The 17280-nt window shown below is 43.5% G+C and overlaps 1 protein-coding gene across 1 annotated transcript in view; it reads left to right on the top strand.

Annotated features, from left to right (window-relative positions):
* Window positions 1-17280, top strand: part of LOC126455683 (uncharacterized) — a 76754-nt gene that overhangs the window by 23587 nt on the left and 35887 nt on the right. The window contains exon 4 of the mRNA XM_050091449.1: window positions 10879-11122. Coding sequence (XP_049947406.1) covers window positions 10879-11122 — 244 coding nt within the window. The remainder of the gene's footprint in view (window positions 1-10878; window positions 11123-17280) is intronic.

Raw genomic sequence — 17280 nt, 5'->3', positions numbered from 1 at the left:
AAGACGAAAGTTTGTGTTTAGTGGTGGTGGTTAGTGTTTAACGTCCCGTCGACAACGAGGTCATTAGAGACGGAGCGGAAGCTCGGGTTAGGGAAGGATTGGGAAGTAAATCGGCCGTGCCCTTTCAAAGGAACCATCTCGGCATTTGCCTGAAACGATTTAGGGTAATCACGGAAAACCTACATCAGGATGGCTGGAGACGGGATTGTTGTGTTTAGTAGTGGCAACGAACTGTCATTGAAGAAGACTATGTCGAAAAATTTATTTATTTTATTTATTTATTTATTTATTGTTCCGTGGGACCAAATTAAGGAGAAGTCTCCATGGTCATGGAACGAGTCAATACATGAAATTATAACACGATATTAGAAACAGATAAAACGAAATATAAAAAAACAAATTCAGGTGACAAGTCGTATGTTTAAATGAAGAAAATCAACAATGTAACACTGGATTTTGCTTAATTTTTTAGCTCTTCCAGGAGCTCCTCGACAGAATAGAAGGAGTGAGCCATGAGGAAACTCTTCAGTCTGGACTTAAAAGAGTTTGGGCTACTGCTAAGATTTTTGAGTTCTTGTGGTAGTTTATTGAAAATGGATGCAGCAGAATACTGCACTCCTTTCTGCACAAGAGTCAAGGAAGTGCATTCTACATGCAGATTTGATTTCTGCCTAGTATTATCTGAGTGAAAGCTGCTAACTCTTGGGAATAGGCTAATATTGCTAACAACAAACGACATTAAAGAAAATATATACTGTGAGGGCAATGTCAGAATTCTCAGATTTTTGAATAGGGGTCGACAAGAGGTTCTCGAACTTACACCACATATAGCTCGAACAGCCTGTTTTTGAGCCAAAACTACCCTTTTTGAAACTGAAGAATACCCCTAAAAATAATACCATATGACATAAGCGTACGAAAATATGCGAAGTAGACTACTTTTCGTGTTGTGTCACTTATTTCAGATACTGTTCTAATGGTAAATAAAGCAGCATTTAGCTTCTGAACAAGATCCTGGACATGGGCATTCCACAACAGATTACTACCTATCCGAACGCCTAGGAACTTGAACTGTTCCGTCTCGCTTATAATATGCCTATTCTGTCTGATCAAAATATCGGTTCTTGTTGAATTGTGAGTTAGAAACTGTAAAAACTGAGTCTCACTATGGTTTAGCATCAAATTATTTTCCACAAGCCACGAACTTATTTCATGAACTACATTATTTGTTACTGTTTCAATATTACACACAAGATCCTTCACTATCAAGCTGGTGCCATCAGCAAACAGAAATATTTTTGAATCACCTGTAATACTAGAAGGGATATCATTTATATAAATAAGAAACAGCAGTGGCCCCAGCACCGACCCTTGGGGAATGCCCCACTTAACAGTGCCCCATTGGGACTGAACATCACTACCACTCTCAATATTGCGGAGAATTACTCTCTGCTTTCTGTCCTTAAAGTAAGAGGCGAACCAATTGTAAGCTACTCCCCTTACTCCATAATGGTCCAACTTCTGCAGTAATATTTTGTGGTCAACACAGTCAAAAGCCTTCGTTAAATCAAAGAAAACACCTAGCGTTCGCAACCTTTTATTTAATCCATCCCAAACCTCACAGAGAAAAAAGAGAATATAGCATTTTCAGTTGTTAAGCCATTTCTAAAACCAAATTGAACATTTAACAGCAAATTATGTGAATTTAAATGCTCCAGTAACCTTGTATACACAACCTTCTCAATAACTTTAGCAAACACTGATGGCATAGAAATAGGTCTAAAATTGTCAACATTATCAATGTCTCCCTTTTTATAAAGTGGCTTCACTACCGAGTACTTTAATCGGTCAGGAAACCGACCACTCCTAAAGGAAAAGTTACAGATATGGATGAGAACTGGGCTAACATACATAGAACAATACTTCAGTATTCTGCTAGATACCCCGTCATATCCATGAGAGTTCTTGGTCTTTAGTGATTTAATTATTAACTCAATCTCCCTCTTGTCCGTATCATGGAGGAGCATTTCAGGTAACAGTCTCGGAACACTTTTTTCTAAGAGCGCTATATGATTCCCTGTTGGGACTAGGTTTCTATTTAGTTCACCTGCTATATTCAGAAAGTGATTATTAAATACTGTACATATATGCGACTTATCAGTAACACGGACATTCCCACTACGCACTGATTCTATTTCCTCGACCTGTCTCTGCAGACCAGCAATTTCCTTTACGACTGACCATATGGTTTTAATTTTATCCTGAGACTTAGCTATTCTATCTGCATACCACATACTTTTTCCCTTCCTAATAACATTTTTAAGCACCTTACAATACTGTTTGTAATGGGCTGCTGCATTTAGATTTTGACTGTTTCTAACGTTTTGATATAATTGCCACTTTGTTCTACAAGATATTCTTATCCCTCTAGTCAGCCACCCAGGCTGCCTGTTTGTGCTAGTACCCTGTTTTGAACGTTCTAACGGAAAGCAACTTTCAAAGAGCATGAGAAAAGTCTTGAGAAAAGCATTATATTTATCGTCTACTGTATCAGCGCTATAAACATCTTGCCACTCTTGTTCCTTTATAAAGTTTACAAAGGTCTCTACAGCAACTGGATCAGCTTTCCTGAATAGCTGATGACTATATTTAACACGTGTTGCAGCACAAAAATCTTTTAAAGTTAAAATTTGTGCATCATGATCTGAAAGTCCATTCACAATTTTGCTAACAGAATGCCCTTCTAGTTATGAGGAATGAACAAAAATGTTGTCTATGGTTGTTCTACTGTTCCCTTGCACTCTCGTTGGAAAGAATGCGGTTTGCATAAGATTATATGAATTGAAGAGGTCTACCAGCATCCTCTTCCTTGCACAATCACTTATACAATTAATATTGAAGTCACCACATATAACTAACTTTTTGTGTTTCCTATAAAGTGAACCAAGAACCTCCTCTAGCTTTAGCAAAAATGTTGTGAAATCGGAGTCTGGGGATCCATAAATAACAACAGTTAGAAGTTTAGCTGCGTTAAATTTAACCACACCTGCACCACATTCAAACACCTTTTCAGTGCAGTACTTTGAAACATCAATTGACGGAAATGCGATGCCGTTTTTCACGTACATGGCTACTCCCCCACACCGCAAAGAGCTCCTCGAAAAGCTGCCAGCCAACCTGTACCCTGGTAAAGGAAGCCTCTGAATTATCTCCTTATTTAAGAAGTGTTCAGATATACCAATAATTTCAGAGTCAACATCTATAAGCAGTTCACTAACTTTATCTCTAATACCTTGTATATTTTGATGAAATATACTAATTCCCTCATTACTCGGATACCTAAGCTTTGTCAAAAGTGATTCCCTTGTTAGAGAGACTTCCCTTAAGCAGGAATACCTATCAGCTGACTTCAGTCTAAAAAAGGTGCAGCTCTAATACCCACTACTGCAGGAATTTTCCCATGAGTGATCCCACCAACCCCACCTATACTGTCACCAATAAGCTTTGCCAACCTCCCCTTCCCATACCTGTTGAGGTGCAGGCCGTGTCTAGTGAAACCCGTCCAGCTGATAGACTCCACCGACACCACTGAAATGTGACCCATGCTTTCTGTCATCAGCGCACACCCAAGTCTCATGTTATTACGCCTGACGGCTGTATTAAGATAAGGCCGATCGTGACGCTGAAACAGTTCCACGAAATGCACATTCGTGTTGCCAGTCTGAGTGGCTATCTTTTCCAGGTCACCATCTATGTTATACTCTCCATCCCTATCAATACTATTACCAGCCCCATCCACAATCACTGCCTGATCCTCTTTAGTAAAATCCCTACATAACACCCCTATGTTAACAGTCACCTGAGCCTACCATGCATTAGGCTTCACAATGCTGGTGACCTGGTACTCACTCCCCAGCACTTCCTGCAACTGCTGGCCTACACCTCTGCCATAAGAACTACCTAACAGCAGAACCTTCTTCTTCCTCTTCGACTTTGCAACTGTTCTAGGCACAGTAACTACTGAGGTCTGCTGCATACTTCCTACATCTACAGCTACTAGAGATTCCTCTCCACTAGACTCTGACAGTTGGTCATATCTATTGTAAACACCAATAGTAAAACTATCTGAAAATCTTCTTCTCCTAGCAGATCTCTTGCCAACAGCCAGCTCCCATTCCCCAACCCCCTTCTCCCTCCTCATCCTATCTAGCTCCTCCTGTGCGTTTTTCAACTGCACCTGAAGGGCACAGATCTTACGCTCCTGCTCCTCTATCAACTTACTCTTGCTACATAACCTGCAGTTCCAGGAGAGGATCTCACCAAAATGCCCACTGGCTTCCCCACTGCATTCCCCCAGTGAAAATACTTCGAACAAGTCTCACACCGCAATCCACTACTCACGAACCTACGGCAAAGCCCACACTTCTCACTCATGGTAAAATTTTACTTTTTCTAAGTTCCGCTACTACAATAAGAAGATGTTAAAACCTGACTACAATAATCACAAACTTACTCTACAAGGGAAGTAACTACTATTATTAACAGTATTAATAAACAACAAATGTGAATATAACAAAAGACTAATACAGAAAGAGAATCAAACGTCTAATGACACAGTAACGAAGCTGAAAACAGTTCCCAAAAGGTTCTTCTGAAATTATTTCACCAGAAAACACCAAGAACACCGGTTGAAGACTACTAAAGTTCCTAAATAAACCACTATACACAAACAATTAATTAGTACTTAGCTTTGATGCGCCGCTACAGCTGCAACTGGTCAAATAAGAGCAAGAAAACTGTAGAAGCCACTGAAAAACGAACGTCGCACTCACGAACCATGTCAGTACCGAAATAGCACAAAGGAAGCTTAATAAGAATGGAATTGCAGGATCAGCCGTAATTCCAAAACCACTCATCAGCGACGAAAATTACCGAACAGGAAAACGAGGTCCCGAGGCCATTCAGCGTGGATAAGGAGCAATAGAAGAAAGTCATTTGGTCGGATGTATCTTGTAGCACACTGTTTCCGTCTTCTGTTCGAGTTTACGCATCATGATGGAAACATGGCTGGAATTCGTTGATGATTAGGGCAGTCAAGGCAGTGGAGTACGAAAGTACTAAGAAATACAATACGCTTGAAGTTATCTAAGGCTATAGATACTAGGATAGTGAATAGCTCAGTAGAAAATTAAATGTAATAGGAATGGACGTCTCTAAAAAGTGTAATCACAGATGTCGGAAATGAAAACGTTGATACAAGAAACGCGACTGCGAAGAAACAATAGCTAACAGAATAAATACTTCATTTGATCGACGAAAGAAGGAAGTACAAAAATTATGAGGGAAACTGAGGAATAAAGAAATACAACTCACTTAGGAATGAAATAAATAGGAAGTGCAGGGAAGCTAATGAGAAATGACTTCATGAAAAATGTGAAGAAATCGGAAACGAAACGGTAGAAGGACTGGCTCAGCACATAGAAAAGTCAAAAAACCCTTCGATGAAATAAAAAGCAAGGGTGGTATTGTTAAGAATGCAATGAGAATTCCATTGTTAAGAAAACAACTATTAGCGTTGGTGTGTATCACGTATGAGACTGGCGATATACCATCAGACATTCGGATAAACCTCATACACACAATTCGCGTTATTACAAGAGCCGACAAGTGCGAGAATTACCGCACAATAAGATTTAAAACCCATGTATCCAAGTTGTTGACAATAATAATATACAGAAGAACAGAAAGTAAAACCGAGGATGTTTCAGGTGACGACCAGTTGGTTTTAGGAAAGGTAAAGGCACTAGAGAACCGAGGTTGCGTTTAACAATGAAAGCGAGACTGGAGAAAAATCAAGACACGTTCGCAGGATTTGTCGACCTGGATAATGTGTTCGACAGTGTAAAATGTTCTAAATCCTGAGAAGAATAGGTGTAATCTATACAGAAAGGTGGGCAATACACAATCAAGAGGGCATAATAAGAGTGGAAGACCAAGAACGAAGTGTAAGGATTAAAGAGAGTGTAAGACAGGGATGTAGTCTCTCACCCCTGCTGTTAAATTTATACGTCGAAGAAGCAGTGACGGAAATAAAAGAAAGAGTGGGATTAAAATTCACGATGAAAGGTTATCAGTGTTAAGATTCGTTGAAGGCATTGCTATCCTATTGAAATTGTAGAAGAATTACGTCATCTGTTTAATGGAATAAACAGTCTAATGAGTACAGAATGTAGATTGAGAGTAAATCGAAGAAAGACTAAAGTAATGAGAAATAGCAGAAATTAAAAGTGCGAGAAACTTAACACCGCAGCTGGTGATCCCGAAGCAGGTGAAGTTAAGAATTCTACTACCTAGGCAGCGAAATAAATCACGACAGGTGGAGCAAGGAGGACATAAAACGCAGACTTGCAACGGCAAAAATGGCATTCCTGGTGAAGAGAAGTCTACTAGTATCAATCAAAGGTCTTAATTTGAGGAAGCAGTTTCGAAGAATTTACGTTTGGAGCACAGCATTGTATGGCAGTGAGACATGGACTGTGGGAAAACCGGAACAGAAGAGAATCGAAGCATGTAATATGTCGCACTACAGAAGGATGTTGAAAATTGGGTGGACTGTTGAGGAATGAGAAGGTTCTCCGTAGAATCGGCGAGGCAACGAAAACACTGACAAGAAGAAGGGGCACGAAGATAAAAGTCATTTGTTGAGACGTCAGGGAATAACTTTCATGACACTAAAGCCAGCTGTCGAGGGTTGCAGCTGTAGAGGAACGCGGAGATAGGGATATAACCAGCAAAACACTCACGACGTATGTCGTAAGTCCAGTGAAAAGATTGATGACACAAAAAAAAAGTTGTATTCCTTGGGTCCCGTGGTTATCCTCCAAGGCTGCTTTTGTGCCAAGGATTATATGATCAATTTGGCTGAACCGGTCCATCCCATGTTACAGTGTTTGTTCCTTAATGGCGATGCTGTTCCAAGGCTATAGGGCACCTGTTTACACAGCTCGCATCGTCCAGGATTGGACTGCGAGCAGAAGGACAAGTGCCCCTGGCGAGCCTTTAGCGGCTACTGTGGAGAGAAGGGTGCGTGATCGCTATCTTCCTCCAATGTTGTAATTTGAAATTGTCACTATTTTTCAGGAAGAATGGTATAAAATACACTTGAAAACTATACAGGACCTCTTTTCTCAATCTGAACCTGAAGACTTGCCCGTATCAAGCGATTTGAGTTGCTTCGCAACCCCTAAGGTATCTACTTCTAAGAAACTCATGCTAGCAGCTGTTCGTGTTTCAAATTCTGGAATATTCCATTCGTCTTCCCTGGTAATGGAATTTCGGAAAACTGCGTTCAATAACTACTCTTTAGCGGCACAGTCGTCGGTAACAGTACCATCGTCAATGCGCAGCGAAGGTATTGACTGCGTTTTGCCGCTTGTGTACTTTACATACGACCAGAATTTCTTCGGATTTTCTACCAAATTTCGAGACAATGTTTCGTTGTGGAACCTGTTAGAGGCATCTCGCACTGAAGTCCGCGCCAAATTTCGCGCGTCTGTAAATTTTGGCCAATCTTCGGGATTTCGCGCTCTTCTGAACTTCGCATGCTTTTTCCGTTGTCTCTGCAACAGCGTTCGGACCTGTTTTGTGTACCATGGGGGATCAGTTCCATGTTGTTGTTGTTGCTTTGAATTTGAGCCACATCTCGTCTACATTTGCATAGTCTGTTCGGAAGGAATGGAGATTGTCTCTTAGGAAGGCTTCTAGTGACACTTTATCCGGTTTTTTAAATAAAATTGTTTTGCGTTTGTTTCTGGTGGGTTTGGAAGAAACGGTATTGAGCCTAGCTACAACGACCTTGTGATCACTAATCCCTATATCAGTCATGATGCTCTCTGTTAGCTCTGGATTGTTTGTGGCTAAGAGGTCAAGTATGTTTTCACAACCATTTACAATTCGCGTGGGTTCGTGGACTAACTGCTCGAAATAATTTTCGGAGAAAGCATTTAGGACAATCTCGGAAGATGTTTCCTGCCTACCACCGGTTTTGAACAAGTATTTTTGCCAACATATCGGTTGAAGTCCACAGCAACTGTAACCGTATGAGTGGGATATTTATTTGTTACGAGACTCAAATTTTCTCTGAACTGTTCTGTAACTATATCATCGGAGTCTGGGGGTCGGTAGAAGGAGCCAATTATTAACTTAGTTCGGCTGTTAAGTATAACCTCCACCCATACTAATTCGCACGGAGTATCTACTTCGACTTCACTACTAGATAAACCACTACTGACAGACACAAACAGTCCACCACCAATTCTGCCTAATCTATCTTTCCTGAACACCGTCTGAGACTTCGTAAAAATTTCTGCAGAACTTAATTCAGGCTTTAGCCAGCTTTCTGTACCTATAACGATTTCAGCTTCTGGGCTGTCTATTAGCGCTTGAAGCTCAGGGACTTTCCCAGCACAACTACAACAATTTGCAACTACAATTCCGAGTGTTCCTTGATCCAAGCACGTCCTGTATTTGCCATGCACCCTTTGAGATTGCAGCCCACCCCGTACTTTCCCGAGGCCTTCTAACCTAAAAAACCGCCCAGTCCACGCCACACAGCCTCCGCTACCCGTGTAACCGCCAGCTGAGTGTAGTGAAATCCTGGCCTATTCAGCGGAACCCGAAACCCCACCACCCTATGGTGCAAGTCAAGGAACCTGCAGCCAACACGGTCGCAAAACCGTCTGAGCCTCTGATTCAGACCCTCCACCCGGCTCTCCACCAAAGGACCGCAGTCGGTTCTGTCAACGATGCTGCAGATGGTGAGCTCTGCCTTCATCTCGTAAGCAAGACCGGCAGCCTTCACCAAATCAGATAGCCGCTGGAATCCAGAGAGAATTTCATCAGAACCAAAGCGACACACGTCATTAGTGCCGACATGTGCCACCACCTGCAGCTGGCTGCACCCTGTGCTCTTCATGGCATCCGGAAGCACCCTTTCCACATCAGGAATGACTCCACCCGGAATGCACACGGAGTGCACACTGGATTTCTTCCCCTCTTTACCCGCCATATCCCTATGGGGCCCTCTTACGGGCCTAACATTGGAGCTCCCAACTATCAATAAGCCCACCCTCTGCGATTGCCCGGACCTTGAAGGCTGAGAATCATCCTCTGAAACAGGGCAGGCAGCTGCATCTGGCTCAGCCAGAGACAGTACCTGGAACCTGTTTGTCAGACGCATCGGCGAGGCTTTCTGATCAGCCTCTGGGGACGTCTTTCGCTGCTTACCACGCCTTGGAATGACCTCCCAATCAATCACAGAAGAGGGCTCAGCCCCACTGCGGGCAGAAACCGGGGCAACCACAGCGGCAGACCGATCTGGGGACAGACGGGACGAGGTTGACATCCCCGTGATACCCAAGTCCGGCTCCCCACAGTGGTGTCCATTGGCAACAGCCTCAAGCTGCGCGACCAAAGTCAGCGCCGCCTGCAGCTGTGAGCGAAGGGATGCCAACTCAGCCCTCATCTGAACACAGCAATCACAGTCCATGTCCATTCTAATCGATGTTGAACAACAGTTACTGAAACACGAGTCTGTGCCTAGATAACGCAAGCAAAGAATGTATGAACTAACCTATACCATTGCCGAACGACTGCGCTACAATCTGCCTGAATTTACGATTACAGTAACTAAAACTCGAAATTACACCTCCTATATGAAACTCACACGCAATTTAAGTAAGAATCTACGAAGTAAAAACAGAAAAGAAGCTATATACGTATCTTTCTGCGTTGTCGATGTGCACAAACTGGGAGGTCAGGCCACCCTGGTCTCTGAGAGCCTACTAGACAGACAAGTGCCACCGACGTACAAAACAAAACAAATGCCTAACGACTGCGCTACAATCTGCCTGAATTTATGATGACAGTAATTAATACTTGAAATTACACCACCTATACGATACTCACACGCAATGTAAGTAAGAATACACGAAATAAACACTGTCTTTGAATGAAACATAACCTCAGTTTTACAAACTCTTTCACAAACTAAGGTGGCTCTGGTTCAAATGGCTCTGAGCATTATGCGACTTAATTTCTGAGGTCATCAGTAGCCTAGAACTTAGAACTAATTAAGCCTAACTAACCTAAGGGCATCACACACATCCATACCCGAGGCAGGATTCGAACCTGCTACCGTAGCGGTCGCGCGGTTCCAGACTGTAGCGCCTAGAACCGCACGGCCACTGCGGCCGGCCGGCAAACTAAGGTGGATGTACGTAATTCTGCACGTTGTACTTTTATGCATTACAGAGTAAAAATAAAATATAATCATAATACTCTTTTAAGACAAAAATGACGCACCACGAAGAAATTATCCGAATGGGAGGGAAATCTGTAGATGTGATATATATGTACAAACAAATAAATGACTAAATTTTCAGAAAAATTGATGATCTATTCAAGGGAAACTGCTTCACAAATTGAGAAATCCAGTAACATGTTAGTCAATCTCTGGCCCTTGTGCAATCAGTTATTCGACTTGGAATTACATAATTGTAGTACGTACTTCCACTATAATTTTCATTGCAATTGTTGCATCTCTTCTATCTATTTCTCATTCTACTTGTCGTTGTCCTTCTATCTACTTCACTGTTTATGGCTTTCACACACAGATACGCACCAACCGACCCACCTATTCAAGAACCCACCTACCCTGCCTCCGTTCTCGTATCTCCCCCCCCCCCCCCCCCAAAAAAAAAAAAAAGACAAGCAACATGTTTTTGTTCAAGCTCTCGCCTTTTATCGATTTTACGCGGAACAGAATGTACACCTACTTACCATTCGCGACTGATACTTGTGTCTGTCTCCTGACAACAGTTGCTGCGGCAACGGTGCCGGACGTCCCGCGAGGCTACAAGTTCGTCTCGGGCTACTCGGTGGTCAAGCTGTACCGCACTTTCAAGAACTGGTCGGCCGCCAAGGAGAGCTGCGAGGCCGATGGCTCGAGACTCGCCGTTCCACCGGATCGCTACGCTCTCGATGGGCTGAAGTCGGTGTTCAGCCAGGAGAAGGGCATCTGGTACGCTTTCCTCGGCTTCTCAGATGATAAACAGCAGGGTAGGTTCACACTCATCGGTGAAATAATCTATAGAACACTTAACGTATTCAGCTAGTTCTGAATATTTATTGTCTCTGAATGCCTATCAGTTCATGGCAGAATGGGACAGGGTGAAAAGTATTTAAACCGACAAACTGTGGGAGGTTGTACGGGGCGTCAAAACAAATATTTTTGCCTAATGTCATTTTTTCCTGTAAGGATTATTTAAACCGGTGGAGGCTGTATTACTCTCATCAGTTGTTAGAGGCCGTAGTACGATCTTCAGTTCTTAGAGGGCGTATTACGCTCTTCAGTTGCAGGCAACTGCTGTCCACCAGTCTAGTAGTGCATTGTCTCTTTTTACTAATGAAGCGATACATCTGGAGTGAGTACACTGATGCGGTTGGTGCGTTCTACGCAGCGCACTACAACGGACGAGCAGCACAGCGAACTGATCAACAACAAGTGCGGTTCTTCGTTAATGTGTGAATCGGTGTTGTTGGGGACTGTTTAATTGGGACGTATCTGGTGCCTAGGTCATTAAATGGCAGGAACTATTACAATTTTCTCGCCAGAGCATTTCCAGACTTGCTGGAAGACGTCCCGCTCCTTACAAGACAACGTATATGGTTCCAACATGAGGGGCGCCAGCACATTTCAGTCGTCGTTTGCGTCGATTCCTGGACCGACGGTTCCCAAAGACGTGGATTGGCAGAGGTGGTCCTGTACCATGACCTACTTGATCCCCAGATATGTCCCCTCTGGACTTTTTTGTGTGCGGAGAGATGCGGAACCTTGTTCACAAAACTCCTGTTGCGTCAGAAGAGGATTTGGTTGCCCGGATAGTAGCAGCAGCAGGAACAATTAAGATACTTCTGGGGTTTTTGCCCGTGTCAGACAGAACATCATCCGACGGTGTAAAGTTTGTTTACATGTCAATGGAGGCATTTTTGAAAATCTACTGTAATTCAGATTGGGTTCTGTTAATGTGTTGTCTCTTGGTCATAAAAAATGGAAAAGTGTTTGTTGGTTTAATTAATTTGCCGCCAGAGAAATCTTCCTCTACCGGTTTAAATACTCCTCATAGGAAAAAATAACATTAGGGAAAAATATTTGTTTTGATGTCCCCTACAACCTCCCAGAGTTTGTCGGTTTAAATACTTTTCACCCTGTCTATGGATATACAGCGGAAGACAATTAGTTTTAAATAGCATTGAAAACGCTTATCACAGGTTTTTCTTGAATGTTCTAATGCGTAACATGGTAAGACGTAAGGGGATGGTTACATGGTGAATTTTTTAAACTGCTCAACGATGTGAAGAGTTGGCTGCAACGGCACGTGGTTCTCTTTACCCAGATGGATGACTAGGGCAGATCAGGGACACGCATATCGCCTAGGTGGCATCCAGTTGAAATAGTTTACATCCGGCCATTGAGCCACACGAAATTATTATTGTTACTACTTGATGTTGGGTAGAATTTATCAGAAAGTGACCACAAGTCTCGACACTGCAGGTTGTGTTAAATGCTAGTACGAAGACACACCCAAAAGTAAAAAGAATAATGTAGTTAACATTCTGTACTTCGTAGAAAGTCTGTAAAACTACATCAACTTTAGAATAGGACCCATCAGAGGTAACGCGCTAATCTCAGTGTTTTACAAACTGAAGGAAATTGGTTATAAAACCTCTCCAGCTATTATACTTAGTGAATCCAGTTTTCTTCCCCTCCAGTTCTCTTTTTTCACGAACGACGAAAATGTCGCTGGAGAAGGCACGGCATAACTTGAGTTGGCTTGAGTAGGAAAATAAAAAGTTACTGTCAGTTTTTATGTTATATGTTACATGAATGCATGTTGTCTGTTCTTAAGGACATGTCCGAAAGAACATACACCACTGAATGGCCTAGATGGGCAATGGATTCATCTTCTTTAGTGCGGATGCGCAAATATGTCCGACCTCCTGTGGGAATCTCAGAGAGCGAATACGGAGTGTAATGGACAGGGACTACGGATAGGTTGCGCTTGGTGGGAGTGTGGATCGGCGTGCCGAGATACTGTGCACAGGTGCGATACCGATGTATCCCAGATCGCCGGTTGGTTCACGCACCTGCCTAGTAAGCAGGAGATCCCGGGTTCGAATCCTGGTCCAGTACACATTTTACTTCGTCGCCGCTGATTATGTGTAATGTCCCGATGCAGCTGACAGCAGTGATCGCCTCCCTTTCCTTTATTCCCCTCCACCTTTAATTTACAAATTTGGGTTCAAATGGCTCTAATCACTATGGGACTTAACTTCTGAGGTCATCAGTCCCCTAGGACTTAGAACTGATTAAACCTAACTAACCTAAGGACATCACATGCATCCATGCCCGAGGCAGGATTCGAACCTGCGACCGTAGCGGTCGCGCGGTTCCAGACTGAAGTGCCTAGACTCGCTTGGCCACCCCGGCCGGCTTACATATTTTGTTTATGGCCAAACACTGTCCGACATCACTACTGTGTTGCCATGGTGAGAAAACAATCCTTCGACTGCCGCATATAGGCTGTCTTTTGGCAGAGCCTTCTGTCATCTTAGAACCAGAAAGTAGTATACGTGGCTAGGAAGTCAGATTCAGATGTTTCGCTTGATGGGACGCTGACCCTATGTTGGCTCGAGCAGTGCATTCTCCCGCCTGCATTTCAGCTTCGTTGTGTGCTTGGCACAGACCTGATGGGTGTGTATGCATCACTGGTAAATCGCAACCTTTCCTCTGGGGTCACGTTATGTATTCACACATGTTTTCAGGTTGAAGACTGTATACCCACTTTTATGATCGTTTCAGATCCTGAAAGACCACCTTTCCATGCGGATCCATATTTGGCACACACTTAAGCCCGCAGCTTAGTAAGTTTTGGATTTGGTGTTAAGGCACGCTGAGTCCTATAATACACTCCTGGAAATGGAAAAAAGAACACATTGACACCGGTGTGTCAGACCCACCATACTTGCTCCGGACACTGCGAGAGGGCTATACAAGCAATGATCACACGCACGGCACAGCGGACACACCAGGAACCGCGGTGTTGGCCGTCGAATGGCGCTAGCTGCGCAGCATTTGTGCACCGCCGCCGTCAGTGTCAGCCAGTTTGCCGTGGCATACGGAGCTCCATCGCAGTCTTTAACACTGGTAGCATGCCGCGACAGCGTGGACGTGAACCGTATGTGCAGTTGACGGACTTTGAGCGAGGGCGTATAGTGGGCATGCGGGAGGCCGGGTGGACGTACCGCCGAATTGCTCAACACGTGGGGCGTGAGGTCTCCACAGTACATCGATGTTGTCGCCAGTGGTCGGCGGAAGGTGCACGTGCCCGTCGACCTGGGACCGGACTGCAGCGACGCACGGATGCACGCCAAGACCGTAGGATCCTACGCAGTGCCGTAGGGGACCTCACCGCCACTTCCCAGCAAATTAGGGACACTGTTGCTCCTGGGGTATCGGCGAGGAGAATTCGCAACCGTCTCCATGAAGCTGGGCTACGGTCTCGCACACCGTTAGGCCGTCTTCCGCTCACGCCCCAACATCGTGCAGCCCGCCTCCAGTGGTGTCGCGACAGGCGTGAATGGAGGGACGAATGGAGACGTGTCGTCTTCAGCGATGAGAGTCGCTTCTGCCTTGGTGCCAATGATGGTCGTATGCGTGTTTGGCACCGTGCAGGTGAGCGCCACAATCAGGACTGCATACGACCGAGGCACACAGGGCCAACACACGGCATCATGGTGTGGGGAACGATCTCCTACACCGGCCGTACACCACTGGTGATCGTCGAGGGGACACTGAATAGTGCACGGTACATCCAATCCGTCATCGAACCCATCGTTCTACCATTCCTAGACCGGCAAGGGAACTTGCTGTTCCAACAGGACAGTGCACGTCCGCATGTATCCCGTGCCACCCAACGTGCTCTAGAAGGTGTAAGTCAACTACCCTGGCCAGCAAGATCTCCGGATCTGTCCCCCATTGAGCATGTTTGGGACTGGATGAAGCGTCGTCTCACGCGGTCTGCACGTCCAGCACGAACGCTGGTCCAACTGAGGCGCCAGGTGGAAATGGCATGGCAAGCCGTTCCACAGGACTACATCCAGCATCTCTACGATCGTCTCCATGGGAGAATAGCAGCCTGCATTGCTGCGAAAGGTGGATATACGCTGTACTAGTGCCGACATTGTGCGTGCTCTGTTGCCTGTGTCTATGTGCCTGTGGTTCTGTCAGTGTGATCATGTGATGTATCTGACCCCAGGAATGTGTCAATAAAGTTTTCCCTTCCTGGGACAATGAATTCACGGTGTTCTTATTTCAATTTCCAGGAGTGTAGTTCACATTTGGATTATATTTACGGTGGCTGCACTCTTTAATTTGGGGATCTGCCTCTTTTTATGTTGGTACTCCTCTGCAAGAGGCTTTCCGTCAGACCAAGAAATTGAGAGGGTCTCCTGTTATATGCCATGAACTTGGGATACACTATTTGAACCTTGTTTCCCTTCAGTTATTCGACTTTTAGGGACTCATATGTTATATACGTACATGGGGTTTTTTCTTAAGAATTTTAGTATAAGTTCTGTTCAGTCTTTTAATGCTAACAATCTGGGTATAAGTCATTATTTATTTACAGTTTTGCAGATGCACATTTTAGGAAATAAAAGATGATACGACTGTAGTGGATCCTATCGCTGATGATAAATTCTTGATAGACAATCCTCTTTGTATCGCGAACGCAAATTTATTTTATTTTTTATTTATTTATTTATTTATTTTTTTTTTTTTTTTTGCTTCATCCCTCTGTTTAACTTTTCGACCGTGGCGATGAACTAGCTGGGCTAAACGCCTGCTGCTCAAACGCCAGCCTCAGCAGTGTTGAGGTTTCTGTTGGTGTTATCGCGTTGTTATATCATATTAGCAAGTGAAAAATGGTCGAACACATGAAATAGAATTTCTGAAAAGAAACGAAGCAACATAACTACCGCTCTCTACGGATCGTTGGTTGACAGATTCACAACAGGGTGCAGGACAGAAACCTACTGGGAAGGCCAGTCACTCCTTTACAATGTCATACTTTATAACACTGAAAGTATCAGTTATTTACAACAAGACTAAATGTTGTAAGATATATAGAAGATATGGAGATGACACACTGAATGACAGTGGATAAAGGGTAATTGCTATATGAGACATTGTCCTTGATGATTTTAAATGGTTTCTGTACTCATAAGCAGATCCACAAGTACACATGGGAGCGTCTTCTAAAAGTACCAGGTCAGTAATATGCTGTAGGGGAGAATGTTCTACGTAGTAACACTTTATGTGCGCCGCTGTCTTTTTCTGTAGTTACAGAAATTACTCCCCAATAGTAAGGTTTTACCTAATGTGAAATACTGTTCGATGGTACAACATGGCCGTTTACGTACGAACAAATATTCTATTCATATTTAAAAGTGCTGCAACAGAGAAAATGTTATCAATAATGCATTTAATAATCTGTCTTAAATTATTGTTCTGCTACTTACTAACTATCAGGAAGTGAAGTCTAATTAAGAATCCTCAAAATAACTTTAATCAATAACACAGCACTTGAATATGTACAGCTGGTAATATTTACATACTATGTACAAGACCCATTCTCTTCTCTTACAAACCCAGTAGCAATGGCTGGAAACTGCTGTTTCTAGCACGTGATCCTCCATTTGATTCTAAATTCGGTCACTAGACTGAAACACGGATCAGGAAACATCATGTGTTGCTAAGTGCACTGTCTTCAAGGCACAACGCTTTCCATATCGTTCAGAATAAAAATTCCAACATAAGAGCAAATGATCTTAAGAGTCTACAGGGATGCAGAATTTCATTCAGACCACTTCTTGTTGGGTGCAAAAGTTGGTAGTAATAGCTAAGAGCAAATGCCAAATGCTCCCTCAAGGACAGTAGATACTATTAAATACAACTTAGACAGTCTGAAACACAAGTCCGTAAAATGTCTTTATAAATTAAGGTTAGCAATCAAACTGAGGCACGTAGAGGCGAGGTGTATGTACCAAGGAATTAAGAAATGCCTATGTGAAGCGGCGGAAGAAGGAAATCGGCCCCAACAATGGTGGACCCAAAGTATAAAGGAGATGTATAACAACTGGCTGGAGCAACGGGTCAAA

This window comes from Schistocerca serialis, chromosome 2 (assembly GCF_023864345.2).
Source record: "Schistocerca serialis cubense isolate TAMUIC-IGC-003099 chromosome 2, iqSchSeri2.2, whole genome shotgun sequence".
NCBI lineage: Eukaryota > Metazoa > Arthropoda > Insecta > Orthoptera > Acrididae > Schistocerca > Schistocerca serialis.
The sequence above is the reverse complement of the archived record's forward strand: the minus strand, read 5'-3'. Positions and strand labels throughout refer to the sequence as shown.